Raw genomic sequence first — 20,716 nt, 5'->3', positions numbered from 1 at the left:
TGAACTGGCTATGTGACAATTTTGAGGAATTACTGCTATCATTTAAAAATGTGACAAGGGCATTGTGATTATGTTTAGAAATAAAAATAGTCCGTATCTATTAGAGATACATACTAAAGTCTTTATGCATGAAATGATATGATGTCTAGGATTTTCTACAAAACATTCCAAGTCAGGAATGAGGGACAGTGGGTGAGAGGACAGATGAAGTAAGATTGGCTTCAGTATTTATTGAAGCTGGATGATGGAGGTCCATTATTCAGGCAGACCCTTTGCTTTATTGCACTTAAAGGATATTGCGTGTTTTACAAATTGAAGGTTTGTGGCAATCCTGCATCCAGCAATTCTTTTTTTTTTTTTCCCCGAGACATGGTCTCATTCTGCCTCCCAAGTTAGAGGGCAGTGGTGCCATCACAGCTCACTGCAGCCTTGACCTCCTACACTGCAGCCTTTTGATTTAAAGTGAGAGACATGTGGCCAGGCTGGGTGGTTCATGCCTGTAATTTCAGCACTTTGGGAGTTTGAGGCGGCCGGATCTCTTGAGCTCAGGAGTTCGAGACCAGCCTGGCCAACATGGTGAAACCCTGTCTCTACTAAAAACAGAAAAATTAGCTGAGTGTGGTGGTGCACACCTGTAATCCCAGGTACTCGGGAGGCTCAGGCACGAGAATCGCTTGAACCCAGGAAGTAGGGGTTTGCAGAGAGCCAAGATCATGCCACTGCACTACAGCCTGGGTGACAAAGTGAGACTTCATCTCAAAAAATAAAAAATAAAGTGAGAGACATGTAACTCTTCCTTTTACTCAGATACTTAGAAGCCATTGTAGGGCAATTAATTGGTCTAATTTCAACGTTGTTGTATCTGAAATAATAGGCCCCAAAAGAGGGAGGGATATGGGGAAAGTCAGAACATACTCAACACTTACTGACCTTATTGACCCCCCCAGGCACAAGCAATCCTCCCACGTCAGCCTGTCAGGTAGCTGGAACTAGAGACATGTGCCACCATGATAATTTTTTTTTTTAAAGTAGAGTTGGGGGTCTCACTGTGTTGCCCAGGCTTGCATTGAGTAATTCTGTTGGCACCATTTTTCCAACAGCATGTCTCATTTCTTGTCTTTGCATTACATTTTAATAATCCTTTTAATAGTTCAAACTTTTTAAATATTATATCTTTTATGGTGATTTGTGATCAATGATCTTTGATGTTGCTACTGTAATTGTTTTAGGATGCCATCAAGCCCACCTCTGTAAGATGGTGAACTTAATCGATAAGTGTTGAGTGTGTTCTGACTGCTCCACCCACTGTTTCCCCATCTCTCTCCCTCTCTTTGGGCCTCTCTATTCTTTCAGATACAACAATATTGAAATTAAGCCAATTGATTACCTTACAGTGGCGTCTCAGTGAGTAAAAGGAAGAGTTGCATGTCTCTCACTTTAAATCAAAAGCTAGAAATGATTAAGCTTAGTAAGGAAGGCATGTCGGGAGCCATGATGGGCCAAAAGCTAGGCCTCTTATGCCAAACAGCCAAGTCGTGAAAGTTCCTGAAGAAAATTAAATGTGCTACTCCAGGGAATACACAAGTGATAAGAAAGTGAAACAGGCCGGACTTAGTGGCTCACACCTGTAATCCCAGCACTTTGGGAGGCTGAGGCCAGTTGATTGCTTGAGGTCAGAAGTTCGAGACCAGCCTGGCCAACATGGCCAAACTCCATCTCTACTAAAAATACAAAATTAGCTGGGCATGGTGGTTCATGCCTGTAGTCCCAGCTACTCGGGAGGCTGAGGCAGGAGAATTGCTTGAACCTGGGAACTGGAGGTTGCAGTGAGCTGAGATTGCTCCACTGCACTGCAGCCTAGGCAAACGAGCTAGACTCTGTCTCAAAAAAAAAAAAAAAAAAAAAAAAAAAAAAAAAAAGGAAACAACCTTACTGCTGATGTGGAGAAGCTTTGGGTAGTCTGGATAGAGGATCAAACCATTCCCTTAAGACAAAGCATAATCCAGAGTGATGTGGAGAAGCTTTGGGTAGTCTGGATAGAGGATCAAACCATTCCCTTAAGACAAAGCATAATCCAGAGCAAGGCCCAAGCTCTCTTCAGTTCTGTGAAGACTGAGCAAGGTGAGGAATTTGCAGAAGAAAGGTTGGAAGCTAGCAGAGGATGGTTCCAGAGGTTTAAGAAAAGAAGCCATCTCTGTAACTTAAAAATGCAAGGTGAAGTGACAAGTGCTGATGGAGAAGCTGCAGCAAGTTCTGCAGAAGATCCAGCTAAGATCACTGATGACCATGGCTACACTAATGACACAGTTTCAGTACAGATGAAACAGCCTTCTAACGGAAGAAGATGCCATCTAGGACTTTTTTTTTTTTTTTTTTTTGAGACAGAGTCTTGCTCTGTTGCCAGGTGCCAGGCTGGAGTGCAGTGGTGCAATCTCGGCTCACTGCAACCGCTGCCTCCTGGGTTCAAGCAATTCTCCTGCCTCAGCCTCCTGAGTAGCTGAGACTACAGGCACACGCCATTATGTCCAGGTAATTTTTGTATTTTTTAAGTAGAAACGGAGTTTCACCATGTTGGCCAGGATGGTCTCAATCTCTTGACCTCGTGATCCACCTGCCTTGGCCTCCTAAATTGCTGGGATTATAGGCGTGAGCCACTGCACCTGGCCCATCTAGGACTTTTAATAGCCAGAAAGGAGAATTCAAAGCCTCACAGGACAGGCTGACTCTCCTGTTAGGTGTTACTGCAACTGGTGACTTTAAATTGAAGCCAGTGTTCATTTTCCATTCTGGAAGTCTTAAGGCCCTTGAGAATTATGCTAAATCTCCTCTGCCTGTGCTTAATAAATAGAACAATGAAGCCTGATGGCAGCACATCTGTTACAGCATCTCTTACTATTTTAAGCCCACTGTCAAGACCTACTGCTCCGAAAAAAAAAAGATTTCTTTTAAAATATTATCGATCATTGACAATACAACAAGTCACCCAAGAGCTCTGATGGAGATGTACAAGCAGATGAATGTTTTCATGCCTGCTAACACAATATCCATTCTGCAACCCATGGATCAATAAGTAATTTTGATTTTCAAGTCTTACTATTTAAAAAATAGATCTTTTGAAGCTGTATAGCTGCCATAGATAGTGATTCCTCCAATGAATCTGGATGAAGTCCATTGAAAGCCTTCTGGAAAGGATTCATCATTGCAGAAGCCATGAAGAAATTTGTGATTCATGGGAGGAAGTAAAAATATCAACATTAACAGGAGTTTGGAGGAAGTTAATTCTAGCCCTCAAGGATGACTTGGGGGTTTAAGACATCAGTGGAGGAAATAACTGCTGCTGTGGTGGAAATAGCAAGAAAACTAGAAGTGAAAGCTGAAGATGTGACTGAACTGCTAAGAGTACTTGATCAGATGAGGAGTTGCTCCCTACAGATGAGCAAAGAAAGTGGTTTCTCAAGATGGAATCTACTCCTGGTGATGACCTTGTGAACATTGCTGAGATAACAAAGGATTTAGAATATCACATAAACTTATTTGATAGAGTGGAGGCAGGGTTTGAGAGGATTGACTAATTTTGAAAGAAGGTCTAACTGTGGGGAAAATGCTATCAAACAGCATGGCATGCTGCAGAGAAATCTTCTGTGGAAGGAGAAGTCAACGTGGTAAACTGTATTGTCTTGATTTCAGAAATTGCCGCAGCCCCTCAACCTTCAGTGGCCACCACCCTGACCCCTCAGCAGCCATCAACAGGGAGGCCAGATCCTCCACCAGCGAAAAGATGAGGACTTGCTGAAGGCTTAAATAACCATTAACTTTTTATTAGCAATGCATTTTAAAATTAAAGTATGTAAGCTCTCTTTTTGTGCATAATGCTATAGCACACATTAGACTATAGTGTAATATATAACTTTCATATACATTGGCTCACAAAAAATTTGTGTGAGTCACTGTATTGTGATACTGTGATGTTGGCCTTATTGTGGTGATCTGGGACCAACCCTGCAGTATCTTGAGGTGTGCCTCTACTAGTTTCTCTGCCTCTGTATATGCTTGCAACTGTTCATGACCGAAAAATAAAAGGGGAAAAAAATCCTATGCACTGGATAATTTGTTTATGCCAGGGTGGGATATACTTTTCAAAAGGTTTTTTCCCAGGTAGAAATCTCATTTTAAAGAAAAACCAGTTAATATATTTATCTTTTGTTAGTCATGTAAATCAATTTCATGTTATCTGGATTTCTTTTTGAATTAAAGCAACCATATAAAAAAAGAACCCAGTAGATTAACTATTTGAATCACCCCAAAGTTGCTTTCACGTTTTCCTGGGGTGCACATGTGGGTTTTAAATTTATTTGTAATATTTGTGGTTGAATATGTGGTTGAATATGTTAGGTTTTTGCTTTTTGTATTTAATTGTTTATCTTTTTTTTTCTTTTTTGAGACAGAGTCTCACTTTGTTGCCCAGGCTGGAGCCCAGTGGTGCGATCTTGGCTCACTGCAACCCTCCTCCACCTCCTGGGTTCAAGTGATTCTCCTGCCTCAGCCTCCTGAGTAGCTGGGATTACAGACATGCACCACCACGCCTGGCTAACTTTTGTATTTTTAGTAGAGACAGGGTTTCACCATGTTGTCCAGGCTGGTTTCCAACTCCTGACCTCAAGTGATCCACCCACCTCGGCCTCCCAAAGTGCTGGGATTACAGGCATGAGCTGCCATGCCTGGCCTAATAGTTTATCTTCATCTTCATGTTTCTTCAGCCCACATTCTTTTATTTTCTTGGCTGTATCACATTGTATCACACAGCTGTCATATTCTGTGTTTAGTCTTCCCTGTTTTGAGTAAATTTGGTTGTTTCTAAATTTTGCTATTTTAATTTTAATAGCATTATTGGTGAGAATCCCAGCTACGGGGAACAATGATCTTATTCACCTGCTCAAGTGTTTAATTGTTTAATGAAAGCTCTCTCATCATTCCTGTTTTATTGATGAGGAAACTCTGCTGTCAGGGTTGAGCATTTATAAGTAGAGCTGCTGAAAACTGTGATTTCTATTTGTATATTGTTAAAAAAAATTTAGAATGTTTCATTACTTAATAGAGAATATGAGCCTTAATTTTATTTCAATATAATATCCAGTCATTCAAACAATTCTGCCAATGAAAATAAATTAATTGAGCCTTTTATTTATTTTCAGTTTGGATGACTTTAATAATTGGATTTCTAAGGCCATAAGTTCTCGAGAAACTGATCGCCTCATCAATTCTGTAAGTTATGAGATGCATAGTGTGTTTTCCGGGTGGTTCTCTAAACTTGGAATTTATAGTTTCCAATGTAATTATCGTTGTCCAGTTTTATATTTATACTGAGGAAGGCCAGGTTGCAGGTTCTGCATTCCTCGCAGAGAGCAGCCCTGTCTTCAGCTCCTGGGAAGGGCCCCATCCCTTCTCGCTTCAGTGACGTTGGAACTCTGGGGTCTATCAGAATACGTGAGGTAGAGACATTTTTCATTTTGCAGGCAGCATTGTTGAATCAATCCAGTTAAGTAGAGAGTGTTAAGTTAAAACAAGGAAATAAGAGACATCACCATTAAATCTATAAATGCTGATGGCCTCCTCTAATGATTTAAATATGTCATTAAATTTGTGTTAATAAATTCAGGCTCATTTATGGGGATGTTGGCTTCTGTGCTTGTGCTAAGTGCACTTATGGACTAATTTATTTAGTGTCATTTTTGTCAGCGTGGCCACTGGCAAACTCAGTAATAGGCAGAAAAAGCTGATAAAGTAGAAAGCCAAACCACTAGATGGGATCTTTAGAAAAGCAAATCCAAGAATTTTGTTTAGAAAAACTTGTTTATTTTTTGAGTCAGGATGTTATTCTACTGCCCAGGCTAGAGTGCAGTGGCGCGGGCTGGCTCACTGGAGTCTCAGCCTCCTGGGCTCAGGTGATCTTCCCACCTCAGCCTCCCAAGTAGCTGGGACTAAAGGTGTGTGCCACCACACCTTGCTAATTTCTGTATTTTTTGTAGAGATGGGGTTTCGCCATGTTTTCTGGGCTGGTCTCAAACTCTTGGGCTCAAGGGATCTGCCTGCCTTGGCCCCCCAAAGTGCTGAGATCACAGGTGTGAGCCACCACACCTGCAGAAAAACTATTTTTAACTTTCTACTCTTATCACTTTCTTTCCTAAATTTAAAAAAAAAAATGAAATTTACTACTTAGCATTATGAGTTGTCTTCATTCTCCCTTTTTTTCTGAAGGAGCTGGGATCTCCCAGCAGGACAGACCCTCTCGATGGTGATGTCCAGTCAGCAGTGTGGCGTCCGTCCTCCCCGCCGCTCCGCCTCCGCAGTGTGGACACCTTCAGGGGGTATGTGGGGCTCCCTGTAGCACAGTGGGTGCAGGTAGTCACAAGACTACGTAACTACACATAAACACACTTTTAGCTTTTAAGGACTTTTACATATCTTTTACTTTCTAGGCTAGGAAGGATTTCTTGGATGTAAAAGTCAAGTCAGCAGCCTCTCTGATCTGGAAGACCATCATGATCCTCAGTGTCTATATTGACCGAGGAGAAGTGGATGAGGCCAGAGCCAGTGTCCACTTGGATGTGCAGTCTGCTGAGTGAAGGGCATTTTCATTTGGGCAGGTGGCTGTTACTTGGGGCTACAGACTATACCTCATGTCCAGTCAGTTAGCTTGATGGCTCCGAAGATGCACTAGTCTAGTGAGGAAACAGCAGCATGTGGCAGAGGGAGGGCTGATCCTGCTCTGCTAACAGAGTGACTCAAGTACCCATAGTAACCAGAGCGACCCTCGTACCCATAGCCCTGGTGGAAGAACAAAGGCCAGGACTGAAATCCGAAAATAAAGTAAAAAGACTGTATAGCTAAGAATGAATACACAGGTATCAGTTCTTTTATTTCTACTGAATCCTTCTGAATTCTAGTGACAACGCTGTAACTTTGCCCTAGCCTCATCAAGCCTTGAGTACCCTGGCAGGTAGATTGGAAGCATGTAGTAAGAATGATACGATCGTAATGAAACTTGCTAACAATTGTGGAGTTCTCACAATGTGCCAATCACTGTTCTAACTTGTCTTAATTTATTTAATCTCTTAGTAATCCTATGAGATACATATTTTTAAGATGACTGATTCATATTAAAAGTAAAAGAAATTATGCTGCTGAGTGAAATAACTTGCCCAAGGTCACTTAGGTAGCAAATAGGAAAGCCAGGGTTTGCTTGCAGGCACTTGAGTTACAGAGTCTCCTAAATTACCCCGTTGACACCCAAGGTCAGCACCCTCAGCATTCTGCACAGTTAGCCTCAAACAGTAGAACATACAGAATCTATTATTCTACCTTTCAGTTACCATTGCTATTTTTGGAGATAAGACAGTCACAGCTAGACGGAACTAACATTTATTAAGTGCCTAAAATGTGCCAGGCACTGGTTAGCCACTGTAAAATACATCATTCTCCTAAATATGTATATGTGGTTAGGGCATCTTCTCTCTTTTACAGGTGAGTTTACCGATAAGAACCTTGCCCAGGGTCTTATGACTAATGACAGAAAAGGATCCAAGATTGTAATTCTGAGCTTGCTGATTCAGCTGGCTGTGTGCCTTCTATTAGAGTTCTTTAACCCGAGATGTCTAAATAATTAACACAAAACGGAGTTATCGGAAATATTTTGCTATGTTTTTAAGTCATATCATTTAAGAGTACAGCATAAACATTGGTTAAGACGTCATGTAGGCAGTGTTGGCAATGAAGAACTTTAGTGCATGGTCCTAATAGCACTGATTAGAAAATAATTGCTTCTTGGCTTTGATGTCTCGTCTTGTGTAATAAACTCCTCAGTAGAATTGCATTGTTGCATGACTCTACCTTGTGAGTATAAATGTGTCTTCATTTCAGCCCTTCCTTTTCACATGGCAAACCCTGAAAGGCTTCTCTTTGTTGGCTTCTTCTAGGATTGCTCTCATACTCATGGTCTTCGTCAATTATGGAGGAGGAAAATACTGGTATTTCAAACACGCAAGTTGGAATGGTAAGATATTTCCTAAAAGTAGTGTTGCTTATATACATCCTTGTGGGAAAATCACTCAGCATTCTCCCCAGAAACTCCAGAAATGAATCTGAGCAGCCTCCTCTGAGCCACTGAACTCCTGCCCTCTAGGGTGACCTGTAGATGATTCTGCGAGCCCTTTAGTTTTGTTCCTCCTTTTGTGTGCTGTGTAAAGCGTCACTGTAGTAACAGACTCAAAGTTTCTGCTGTGTGACTGAGGGACTCTGCAGAATATGTTATGGATTTGGTTGTAAATGAGCATGGTCATATTCTAGATATGCCTTTTATTGCAGCCACCATGCTTCTGGTGGCTGCATCTTCTAGGACTTAATGGTCCTTTTTGAGATGGCATTGAACTAGGATTGGTCTGAGTGGTGGTGAGTAATAGCTGTAGGTCTGGCTTGGTAGCTGTTTTAAGAATGGATTCGTGCTTCTTAAATATAACAAACTTGTCTACATAGTTCAGCTCTTCTGTGTCTAGTTATGTTTATAGGAATTATCCCAGCCAGGCCCAGTGCTCTTTTGCAGTCTCAAGGAAGAGTTTGTGAGTTTACTTTTTTTTTTTTTTTCAAGGCAGAGACTTACTCTGTAGCCCAGGCTAGATTGCAGTGGTGTGGTAACGGCTGACCACAGCCTCGAATTCTAGGCTCAAGCAATTCTCCCACCTCAGCCTCCCAAGTAGCTGGGATTACAGGTGTGCGCCACCATCCCTGGCTAGTGTTTTAAAACAATTCTTAGTAGGGATCGTGTCTCACTCTGTCGGCCAGGCTGGTCTCAAACTCCTGGACTCAAGCGATCTTCCTACCTCAGCCTCCCAAAGTGCTGAGATTACAGGTGTGAGCCATACCACACCTGGCCTATGAGTTTCCTTTTTTTTTTTGAGACAGTTTCACTCTTGTCTCCCAGGCTGGAGTGCAGTGGCACAATTTTGGCTCACTGCATCCTCCACCTCCTGGGTTCAAGCAATTCTCCTGCCTCAGCCTCCTGAGTAGCTGGGATTACAAGTGCCTGCCACCATGTCCGGCTAATTTTTGTGTTTTTAGTAGAGAAGGGGCTTCACCATGTTGGCCAGGATGGTCTCAAACTCCTGAATTCAGGTGATCATCCTGCCTCAGTCCCCCAAAGTGTTGGGATTACAGGAGTGAGCCACCATGCCCGGTCCTGAATTTACTTTCTATACCAGTAAGTAATGAAGTCCACACTAGATTTAGGAGATATTTGCATTCTGGAGTCCTTTTGCTTATGCTTTGTACTTGTTCTGCAGGGCTGATGGTGGCTGACCTCGTGTTCCCATGGTGAGTTGGCGGTCTGCCCTCTTCTCTTCCATTGGTTGACTCCAATCTCCTGTTTTTCAGATGATGCTGGAGGTTCTCTCTGAGACGGGCCTGTGTTATGTGGTTAGGAAGTCCTTCTTACTGGCTAGCTCTCATACTTGACACAGTGCCTACACGTGTGTGTATAAAAGAGTGATTTTGTTGGGAATATTTTGTTAATGTAGATACAATATCCTAGATCCTGAAATCTTGTAGGAAATTATAAATTCTGAACACGTAGTTCAGTTCCATTAATCCTGAAAGTAATTATAAAATCATATTTCCTAAAGAAATACAGTATATTGGTATCAGTGAATGCTAATAGATATATAGGTGGGCAATGATAGTCATAAACTAAAATTTAAAATAATAGTTGAGTAATTCAATTCTGTCTCTGATAATTTATGGCTTCTTATTCTTGTGATGGGACATTACTTATGTGATGTGAAATTGATCCCTCATTTTTACTTCAAATTTTAAATTTTTCTGGGTACATAGTAGGTATATATATTACAGGATACATGAGATATGTTAATACAGGCATACCATGCATAATAATCGCATCGGGGTAAATAAGGTATCCCTCCCCTCAGGCATTTACCATTTTGTGTTATAAACAATCCAATTATAATTTTTTAGTTATTTTAAATGTGTAGTAAATTACTGTTGACTGTAGTCACCCTGTTGTGCTATCAAATACCTCATCTTAATTCATTCCATCCAGCTATATTTTTGTAGTCATTAACTATCCCTCTTCCTCTCCTCCCTACTACACTTCCTTTCTGGTATCCATCCTTCTATTCTCTATCGCCCTGAGTTCGGTTGTTTTAATTTTTAGCTTCCAAATAAGTGGAACATGTTTAGTTTGACTTCACATGGCTTATTTCACTTAACATAGTGTCCCAGTTTTATCCACATTGTTGCAAATGACCGGATCTCATTCTGTTTTATGGCTGAATAGTACTCCACTGTGTATATGCACCCCATTTTCTTTCTAAGTGTCTGTTGATGGATGTTTAGTTTGCTTCCAGATCTTGGCTATTGTGAATAGTGTTGCAATAAAGATGGGAGTATGTCTTTAATGTACTGATTTCCTTTCTTTTGCATCTGTACCCAGCAGTGGGATTGCTGGATCATATGATACCTCTATTGTTAGTTTTTGAGGAACGTCTAACCTGTTGTCCATGATGGTTGCATTAATTTCCACTCCCACCAACAGTGTACAGTGGTTCCCTTTTCCCTACATCCTCACCAGCATTTGTTGTTGCCTGTCTTTTGGATAAAAGCCATTTTAACTGGGGTAAGATGATATCTCATTGTGGCTTGCATTTCTCTGATGATCAGTGATGTTGAGCACCGTTTTATATTCCTGTTTGCCATTTGTATGTTTTCTTTTGAGAAATGTCTGTTCAGATCTTTTGTCTTTTTTTTATTTTTTATTTTTTTTGAGATGAAGTCTCTGTAGCCCAGGTGGGAGCGCATTGGTGTGATCTTGGCTCACCAAAACCTTCACCTCCCAGGTTCAAGCGATTCTCCTGCCTCAGCCTCCCAAGTAGCTGGGATTATAGGTGTGTGCCACCACACCTAGCTAATTTTTGTATCTTTAGTACAGATGAGATTTCATTGTGTTGGCCAGGCTGGTCTTGAACTCCTGACCTCAGGTAATCCACCTGCCTTGGCCTCCCAAAGTGCTAGGATTACAAGCGTGAGCCACCGAGCCCAGCCTTTTTATTATTTTTAAATTGGATTATTAGATGTTTTTCCTATAGAGTTGTTTGAGCTCCTTTATGTTTTGGCTATTAATTGCTTGTCTGATGGGTAGTTTGCAGATATTTTCTCCCATTCTGTGGATTGTCTCTTCACTTTGTTCATTGTCTCCTCTTCTGTGTGGGAGCTTTTTAATGTGATCCCATTTGTCCATTTTTGCTTTGGTTACTTGTGCTTCTGTAGAGTGTTAATCAAGAAATCTTTGCCTAGTTCAGTGTCCTGGAGTGTTTCCCCAGTGTTTTCTCTTAGTAGTTTCATAGTTTGAGGTCTTAAAAATTTAAGTTTTTAATCCATTTTGATTTGATTTTTTTTTTTTTTTTGAGACAGAGTCTCACTTTATTACCCCAGCTGGAGTGCAAATGGCTTGATCTCAGCTCACTGCAACCTCCGCCTCCTGAATTCAAGTGATTCTTCTGCTTCAGCCTCCCGAGTAGCTGGGACTACAGGTGCATGCCACCACACCCGGCTAATCTTTTTTTTTTTTTTTTTTGATAGAAATGGGGTTTCACTGTGTTGGCCAGGATGGTCTCGATCTCCTGACCTTGTGATTTGCCCACCTCAGCCTCCCAAAATGCTGGGATTACAGGCATGAGCCACCACGCCCGGCTTGATTTGATTTTTTATATGGTGAGAGATAGGAGTCTAGGTTCATTCTTCTGCACATGAATATCCAGTTTTCCAGCATAATTTTTTTTGAAGAGACTGTCCTTCCTCCAATGTGTGTTCTTGGCACTTTTGTCGAAATGAGTTCACTGTAGATATGTGGATTTATCTCTGAGTTCTCTATTCTGTTCCACTGTCTATGTGCCTGCTTTTAAAGCCACTACCATGCTGTTTTCATTTCTATAGCTCTGTAGTATAATTTTAAGTCAGGTAATGTGATTCCTCCAGTTTTGTTCTTCTTGCTCAGGATAACTTTGGCTACTCTGGGTGTTTTAAGGTTCCATATAAATTTGAGCATTATTTTTTCTATTTCAGTGAAGAGTGTATTTTTATAGGGATTGCATTGAATCTGTAGATTGCTTTAGTGTGGACATTTTAACAATATTAATTTTTCTAATTTATTAACATGGAATTTCTTTCCATTTTTTGATGCCCTCTTCAATTTCTTTCATCAGTGGTTTATAGTTTTCCTTGTAGAAATCCTTCACTTCTTTGGTTAAGTTAATTTTGAGGTACTTTATTTTATTTGTGGCTATTGGACATGGAATTACTTTCTTGATTTCTCTCTCAGATTGTTTGCTGTTGACATATGGAAATGCTACTGATTTTTATATGTTGATTTTGTATCCTGGTACTTTACTGCATTTGTTGATCAGTTGTAATAGTTTTCTGGTAGAGTCTAGGTTTTTCCAAATGGAAGATCTTGTTATCTGCTAACGAGGAGACTTTGCCTTCTTTCTTTCCAACTTGGATGCCCCTTATTTGTTTCTCTTTTTTGACTGCTTTAGGTAGGACTTCCAGTATCATGTTGAATAACAGTGGTGAAAGGTAGGCATCCTTGTCATGTTCCAAATCTCAGAGGAAAGGCTTTCAGTTTTTCCCAGAGTTACCAAGGAATGTAGCAAAAGCGACTTTCATCTCTGCCAAGTAATTAGAAAAATCAGTGTTCTAACTGTTGTTTGTAAAAGAGATACTTTAGCATGGTAAAAGAAAAGAAAGGAAAAATGTGTATGTCTCAGACTAAATGGAGAGAAAAAAAGCTTTCATTTTTTCTTTCAGGCACAGAAGTGTATGTAGAAATGATTCAAATGTCTGTTTTTCAGGGGCTTTGAGTGTGTGCTAGTGAATGTCTAGTTGTTTGGAGACATGATTATGGCATCATCGTCGTCATTTCTTTTTGACAACAAAATGGGAGGGTTGTCCTTGGAAATTCCATTTAATATTAAAGAAATTTTCTCCTAAGACAGGACTTAAAGATGTACTGTCAGAAACCTCCCAGCCCCATGGGGCTATATTCTCACTTCTTCCTCTACTGTTAGCTCAGTATTATTTCAGTAATTGGCTACTTTAAACAAAGTATGGTCACTTGTTTTATATAGTATATTATAAAATGTTAATGATATACAGACAAAAACGTTAGAAATGGCCACCTATTAATAACTGGATTATTTTTAGGTTTGTATTTATTATGGGAACTTCTATTTTTCTATCAATGACTTCTATAATGCAACGGGGATGTTCAAAATTCAGATTGCTGGGGAAGATTGCATGGAGGAGTTTCCTGTTAATCTGCATAGGAATTATCATTGTGAATCCCAATTATTGCCTTGGTCCATGTAAGTACCACCTTTTCCTTCTGTTATATATATTCAGGTTGAAATACGGAAACTATATGTTATAATTGGAAAAAAATGCAATTCCTCCATCTCAGTGCCTGCAACTAGGGTAATTTTTAGGAAAGTATCTACAATGGTTGTCTAACTGTGAGTATTATTATTATTACTATTGAATTTTAGACCTGGGAGGAGCCTCTGAGACTACTCAAACCCTTCTCTTGTGCAAAGGAAAAGCCTGAGGCCAAGAGCGATTGAAGGTTTTCTCTGGATCATCTGAGTGTAGTGAGAGGCACAGCAGGGACCAGACCAGGCCACCTTGGTCGCTGACTTTGCCCCCTACTATTTTTGTTTCATCAGCTTTCAATCCTGTGCAGCAGTTCATGAATCCACCTTCGCTGGCACTTACATGGCAGCTGGGTTTCAAGGAGTGATCTCTTTGTCATTAGTCTGGTAGTATGCAGGGACAGGAGGGCTGAGGGAAGACTTGTGAGCCCGCTGCTTTGACCCAGTATCAGAGTTGGGAGGGCACTAGTCACTGTCCTCAAGGGCCTTGCACTGTCATTTAGCAAAAGAAGACACAATGTCTAGGCAGTGGCCAAATGGATCCCTCAGGCAATACACCCTTTTATAGGCACTAGCAAGAGGTGGAGGTTACTTCCAGGTGGTGTTTCACATGAAAGTGGACATGATGGATCTCCAAAAAGTGAGCCACTGCTTCCAGTAGGCTTCATTTTAGGGTTTCTTACCGAGGTTTGTTCTTGTGGTGATACAGCTGGGTAGCTGGTAGGGCAGGGAGGGTCAGTTCGTGGCTTGTGTTGGGCCTGCAAGGTCATGGTGGACATGTGAGTTGGTTGCAAATTCCTAATAGGAAGGCGCCGGAGCTAGAGTCAGGTGTGGTCCTGGCTTTATCCTCACACCTGAGTAAGATGCTTTGGTTCTTGTCTTTTTTTTTTTTTTTTTTTTTTTTTGAGACAGAGTTTCGCTCTTGTCCCGCAGGCTGGAGTGCAATGGCATGATCTCGGCTCATTGCAACTGCAACCTCTGCCTCCTGGGTTCAAGCCAGTCTCCTGCGTCAGCCTCCTGAGAAGCTGGGATACAGGCATCTGCCACCATGCCCAGCTAATTTTTGCATTTTTAGTAGAGATGGGGTTTCACCATGTTGGCCAGGCTGGTCTCGAACTCCTGACCTCAGGTGATCTGCCTGCCTTGGCCTCCCAAAGTGCTGGGATTACAGGCATGAACCACCACACCCGGCCGACACTTTGGTTCTTTTCCCAGTCCCCCACCTGGCCAGCTTCCTGTTTTGAGTTTGAGTCACGTCCCTGTCCCTCCTTCTGTTAAGAGGGATTGGCCTGTTTTTGGAAGCGGGGCTGAGCCCATGTCTCTTGACCATATGTATTTCCATGTCCAAGAGCTTAAAAAAGACTTACTTAGATGCAATAAAGGTATGTCTTCCCCTTTAGGAAACAAATAATGTTGTCCTGGGATGAGAAGAGAGGTCTTGGCTAACACTTGGCTTAACTGTGTCTTCTGCAGTGTCCTGGGACAAGGTGCGCATTCCTGGCGTGCTGCAGCGCTTGGGAGTTACTTACTTTGTGGTTGCTGTGTTGGAGCTCCTCTTTGCTAAACCCGTGCCTGAACATTGTGCTTCGGTGAGAATCCATGTTTTAATTAAAAAAAAAAACAAAACGCTTTTTAAATTAAAAATATGTATTGTATAGTGACCCAGTCTCACTATGTTTTCCAGGCTGGTCTCTAATTCCTGGGTCTAAGTGATCCTCCCAGCTTTGGCCACCCAAAGGGTGGGAATTACACGGGAGCCACCATGCCTGGCCAGCAACTGTGTTCTTTTTGTCATCGTTTTTGTTGTTGATACAGGGTCTGGCTGTGTTGCCCAGGCTGGAGTGCAGTGGTGCGATCTCAGCTCACTGAAGCCTTAATATCCCAGGCTCAGGCAATCCTCCCTCCTCAGTCTCCTGATTAGTTGAGACTACAGGAGCGCACCACCATGCTTGGCTAATTTTGTTCATTTTTTTGTAGAGACAAGGTCTCACCATGTTGCCCAGGCTGGCTTCAAACTCCTGGAGTCAGGTGATCTTCCCACCTTGGCCTCCTGAATTGCTGGGATTACAAGGGTGAACCACCACGCCCAGCCAAAACTTTTTTTTTTTTTTTTAAAGTGGGATATGGTTTTTAGAACTTTTAAAATTTCTTCATGGAATACTCTACTTCTGCTAATCGAATACATTCTGATTTCCACTTTAGTTATTTTAATTTAATCTTTATATCAATTTTTTTATTATGGTAAAATATACATGGCATGAGATCTATCCTCTTAACAAATTTTGTCAGCAGGCAGTAATTATATGCATTCTTATTTTTAGTTGATATGTAATAATTGTACATATTTATAAGGCTCGAAGTAATATTGTGATACCTGTGTATTATACAGTATGTAATGATCAAATCAGGGCAATTAGCATATTCTTCACCTCACACAGTTATCATTTCTTTGTGTCAGGAACATGCAAAATCCTCTTTGCTAGTTTCAAGTGCATTCTTTTTAAATTTATTTTTTGGAGACAGGGTCTCGCTCTGTCACCCAGGCTGGAGTGCAGGGGCATGATCTCAACTCACTGTTGCCTTGACCTCCCAGGCTCAAGCTATTCTCCCACCTCAGCCTCCGGAGTAGCTGGGACTACAGGCGTGCACTACCATCTCCAGCTAATGATTGTATTTATTGTAGAGACTAGGTTTCACCATGTTACCCAGGCTGGTCTTGAACTCCTGGGCTCAAGTGATTCATCCGCCTCAGCCTCCCAAAGTGCTGGGACTACAGGTGCGAGCCACCATGCCTGGCCCCATTCTTGATGGTATTAAATAATACCACCAGTGTCCAGTTTGCTGGTTCAGTCTCATGGAGCATTATTGCCAATTTTTCAATTTCCTTGTAGCATAGCGTATATATGTGTAAAATTCATGTAACATTTTGCTATTTATTCAAATGCTATAAAGTTCAGTTTTGAAGATGATCCCTGGGTAGGGCATGGGAGAATGACGATATTGTGCTTGGCTATTTGTATTGCTTCTTTATTGGAAGCATGTCAGAGTTTCATCGTGTTTGTGATTACTTCCTCTCTTACTATAAATTGTTGGGTGGAGATTACCCAGCTGACAGTTACTTCTTTCCCCCATCCACCATTAGTGGCAAAAATTCTAGTGGAAATGTTTAAAACCTTCCATTTGGAGTCCTATTCAACAATCAGTTAATAAAGCTGTGTTGTTTTCTAGCTTCTTTCAAGATACGTAACTAGCAAGTTCATCACTGAATCCCACGTTCTCTGGGCGCTTCTTGTAATGTTAGTTATCTATTTTGGGGGGTGTTTTAGTCATTGTTACTCATTCCTCCTCTGCCCTTTACCTCAGTGTAATGTGTCCCCTGGCAGTGGATTTCCTTAAGGTGAAGGAGAGGCGAGCTGTGCATGAGTGGCATGGAGCTTGGTCAGCCATGGATATCAAAGCCGCGGTTTTCAGCCCTTCTGTGGGACCTAAGGGTCCATGGAGGCACATACAGGGTCGTCACCATAGGATGAGGGGTTCAGTGGGACACTAAGAGCACGTGGGCTGCACCCTTTCTTCCTTCAACCACCCCGATCCAAAACTTTGAATTTCATTTTATTTAAACATTTTATTTTTAATTTTTAAATCACAGGTGTATTGATGTATAAAACTCGCATGTTGAAATTGTGCAATTCGCAGATACTTGCCATATTCAGAGTTGTGTAGCTGTCACCAGTCTGTAATTCCAGGAGGTTTTTCTTACCCCCTGAAGAACCCTGCACTCACCGCCAGTCACTCCCCATACCTCACAACTCCCCCAGCCCCAGGCAACACCAGTCTGCTTTCTGTCTCTATGCATGTACCTGTCCTAGCCAGTCCCCATACATGAAGTCGTATGATATGTGGCCTTTTGTGTCTGGCTGCTTCCACTTCGTGTATTTTTCGAGGTTCTTCCATGTTGGTGCACGTGCCAGCACTTCATTCCAAGACTGCTGAATTAGGTTCCTTTTAGGGATACACCACATTTGCTCACCTGTTTATCAGTGGACATTTGACTTGTTTCTTCTTTTTGGCTGTTGTGAACAATGCTCCTGTGTCTATTTGTGTACAAGTTTTTGTGCAAACATATGTCTTCAGTTCTCTTGGGCACAGGAATAGAATTGTCTTTTGACTTCTTTCGAACAAATGTTTCGCTGTGAGATTTCATGGAGAGGGAGCATCTGGACAATCTAACTCATAGTCAGTCAGTTTTTATATTACTGCCAAAAAGGCCAAGAAAAGAGTCACCCGGAATTTCCGGTGACTCAGTCCCCTTCTATTTGCATTTAGTTCATGCGTGTTTTATTTTTCTGCCCCCACTCAGGAGAGGAGCTGCCTTTCTCTTCAAGACATCACGTCCAGCTGGCCCCAGTGGCTGCTCATCCTGGCGCTGGAAGGCCTGTGGCTGGGCTTGACATTCCTCCTGCCAGTCCCTGGGTGCCCTACGTAAGCGAACCCCTGAGGGTCATCCCTTGTGGATGTCCTGTTCTGGACAGTAAGAGTTTCTGGGCTTACAGCTTTCACATGTCTCAAGTCAGAGGAATTCTCTTTCCATTTTCCTCCTTCTTTGAGGCCTGCTTTGCATGGGGAGAGGAGATTGGCAGGTGTCCAAAGTGATTTCCCTGTGGGTGGTATGAGGGTCAGTCTGAATAGAAATTAGGTCTCCCACCTGCACAGTCTGGGAGCAGTTTGTCGGCAAGCGTGCACTAGCCAGAGGGACGTTTTAGCTGGTGCGTGTTTGGGGCTCTCAATTGGGCTGCATACATGGCCAATATACATCATGACCCCTGCTGAGGTTTTTTTTTTTTTTTTTTTTTTTTAATTCCCTGTCCCTCTGTTTGCCCTTCTGAGGTCTTGTCATTTACATATGTTTTTCGCCTTTCTAGTGGTTATCTTGGTCCTGGGGGCATTGGAGATTTTGGCAAGTATCCAAATTGTACGGGAGGAGCTGCGGGCTACATCGACCGCCTGCTGCTGGGAGACAATCACCTTTACCAGCACCCGTCTTCTGCTGTGAGTGAAACTCAAGTTCACTTAGAACTGAAAGCTCAGGCTTTCAGAAGTGAAGGAAAGCAGAAAGAGCCAGCCAATGTTAAACCATGTCCATTTAATAAAGCACACTGAGAACCGATGTTTATTTGAAAAGTCAGCTAACTTAATGACTTTAGGGTTCACTATAAGGCAGTGTGTAAACATTATGTTGAATTTTCAAGTGAGAATGTGGAGCCCGGCACAGTGGCTCACACCTGCATTCCCAGCTACTCAGGAGCCTGAGACCCAGGAGGCTGAGGCAGGAGGATTGCTTAAGCCTAGGAGTCTGAGACCAGCCTGAACAATAAATAGTGAGACTCCATCTCTCTAAGGGGGGGAGGGGAAAGCAAGTGAGAAAACATTTTGTAAATGATCGTAGCACAGTGCTCTTCTCTATGTCGGATTTCGATCGAGCAGTCCTTGCAGGGGTCAATTCCTGCTGGGGAATCAAGGAGGGAGGACGGTGCAGAAGAAGCTGAGCTGCACTGAACCCCAACAAAGGCCCCAGCCAATCTCAGGGGCACCAAGGTGGTGCTGCAGAGTTGTTCTGAATTGAAGCAAGGGATTGGGCCCTTCCTACCCCTGGGTGATGTGGGAGGGCCCCAGCAAAAGGCTGACCCCTGGAGAGGCAGCTCTCTTTAGTCAAGGGCAGATCCAGAAGAGGCACCCATCTGAGAGCTGTGGTCGTGAATCCTTCCAGCAGCTGGTGGAATGAAAGCTTCTTGCTGAAAGGGTGGGAGAGCTCTGGGGGTAGATGACAGCATCTCCCACACTGTTCATTTCCAGACGTTCAGTCAATTTCCAGTACAATTTCTGCAGTAACATTTATTTTATAATAAAAAAAGAAAAATATGTAAAAATGTTATTTGCCTTAGAAGATAGGAAGCCATCGATGCTACAGTAGGGTTGATCAAAAAGAATAAATCTGGAAATTAGGAAGGTACTGTGCATTGCATTGGAAGCTGGTCAGAGAGGCATCATGTCACCAGGCCTTTGACCAGTGTTGTTTACTGCCCTTGCTGCAATCACGGTGGCTGCTGGACTGGGGCTTGTCCCTGGGCCTCTCTGTTCCCTGCTGAGTGTCCACATCACACACTTTCTTAGCCAGAAGCATTCTGCCTGTAATCCCTGTAAGTCGGCAATGAATTTCTGCAGCAAAAACAGAAAACCATGACCTACTGGAGTGTACTCAGGTTTGTACTGGGTCTAGGAGCTGTTTGTGTGTGTTTTTGGGTCACTGAGTGAGCGCTGCCTTCTGTTTCTGTTTGTTAAGGTGCTTTACCATACTGAGGTGGCCTATGACCCCGAGGGCATCCTGGGCACCATCAACTCCATCCTGATGGCCTTTTTAGGAGTTCAGGTATTGGTTCATTTCATTAGGTTACTTTTTCTGACAATGTATGATGTTTTATTCATGACTCATTTAAAAACCACTTCATTAAAATAATTGGAAGCATATTCTCTCCTGTGCTGTTAGTCTAATACATTCTGTTGTGTTTGACAGATTGTGCAGATCCAGAAGTTACTGAAATTCAGCACATTCAAGTAATTAGATATAATTCTTATATTCTCAAAAAAAAATCTTACTTATATGGCTTATCTTAGCATGGCAGTTTCTGGATAAAAGGTTTCCCTTGCCAAGGTGTGGTGGCTCATGCCTGTAACTCCACACTTTGGGAAGCCAAGGCAGGAGGATTGATTGTTTGAGTCCACGAGTTTGAAACAAGGCTGGGCAACATAGACCCTGTCTCTACAAAAAAATTAAAAATATTAGCCAGGCACGATGGCACGCACCTGTAGTCCCAGCTGCTTGGGAGCTGAGGTAGGCGGATGGCTTGAGCCCAGGAGGTTGAGGCTGCAGTGAGCCTTGACTGCACCACTGCACTCCTGCCTGGGCAAGAGAGTGAGACCCTGGCTCAAAAAAGAAAGATTTTCCTGATGGAGTTTGCAGAGTGTGTGGGTGTTGGTAACATTGGGGAAGTCACTGTGCCATTTGTCACACTTCTTTCATGTACACTTGTATTAGTCTGTGTGTCCTGAGGAGGATGGGGTAGAGGAGGAGGAGGGTATGGAGGAGGAGGAGGGGTAGTGGAGGAGGAAGGGGGTGGAGGAGAAGGAGGGGCTGGAGGAGGAAGGGGAGGAGTCAGTCTTACTGTCTC

The 20,716-nt window shown here is 42.4% G+C and overlaps 1 protein-coding gene across 2 annotated transcripts in view; it reads left to right on the top strand.

The window, feature by feature from the left end:
- The window catches only part of HGSNAT (heparan-alpha-glucosaminide N-acetyltransferase), a 58,222-nt gene that overhangs the window by 33,601 nt on the left and 3,905 nt on the right, over positions 1-20,716 (top strand). Inside the window, exons 6-14 of one of the 2 annotated variants that reach the window (XM_039463370.2) lie at positions 5,193-5,262; positions 6,256-6,365; positions 7,974-8,050; positions 9,333-9,363; positions 13,267-13,427; positions 14,964-15,079; positions 17,851-17,972; positions 18,413-18,539; positions 19,831-19,917. In XM_039463370.2, coding sequence (XP_039319304.2) covers positions 5,193-5,262; positions 6,256-6,365; positions 7,974-8,050; positions 9,333-9,363; positions 13,267-13,427; positions 14,964-15,079; positions 17,851-17,972; positions 18,413-18,539; positions 19,831-19,917 — 901 coding nt within the window. The remainder of the gene's footprint in view (positions 1-5,192; positions 5,263-6,255; positions 6,366-7,973; positions 8,051-9,332; positions 9,364-13,266; positions 13,428-14,963; positions 15,080-17,850; positions 17,973-18,412; positions 18,540-19,830; positions 19,918-20,716) is intronic. The other variant, XM_074383813.1, reaches the window with a different exon arrangement.

Source organism: Saimiri boliviensis, chromosome 13 (assembly GCF_048565385.1).
Source record: "Saimiri boliviensis isolate mSaiBol1 chromosome 13, mSaiBol1.pri, whole genome shotgun sequence".
Taxonomy (NCBI): domain Eukaryota; kingdom Metazoa; phylum Chordata; class Mammalia; order Primates; family Cebidae; genus Saimiri; species Saimiri boliviensis.
This window is presented reverse-complemented; position numbering and strand designations above follow the sequence as displayed.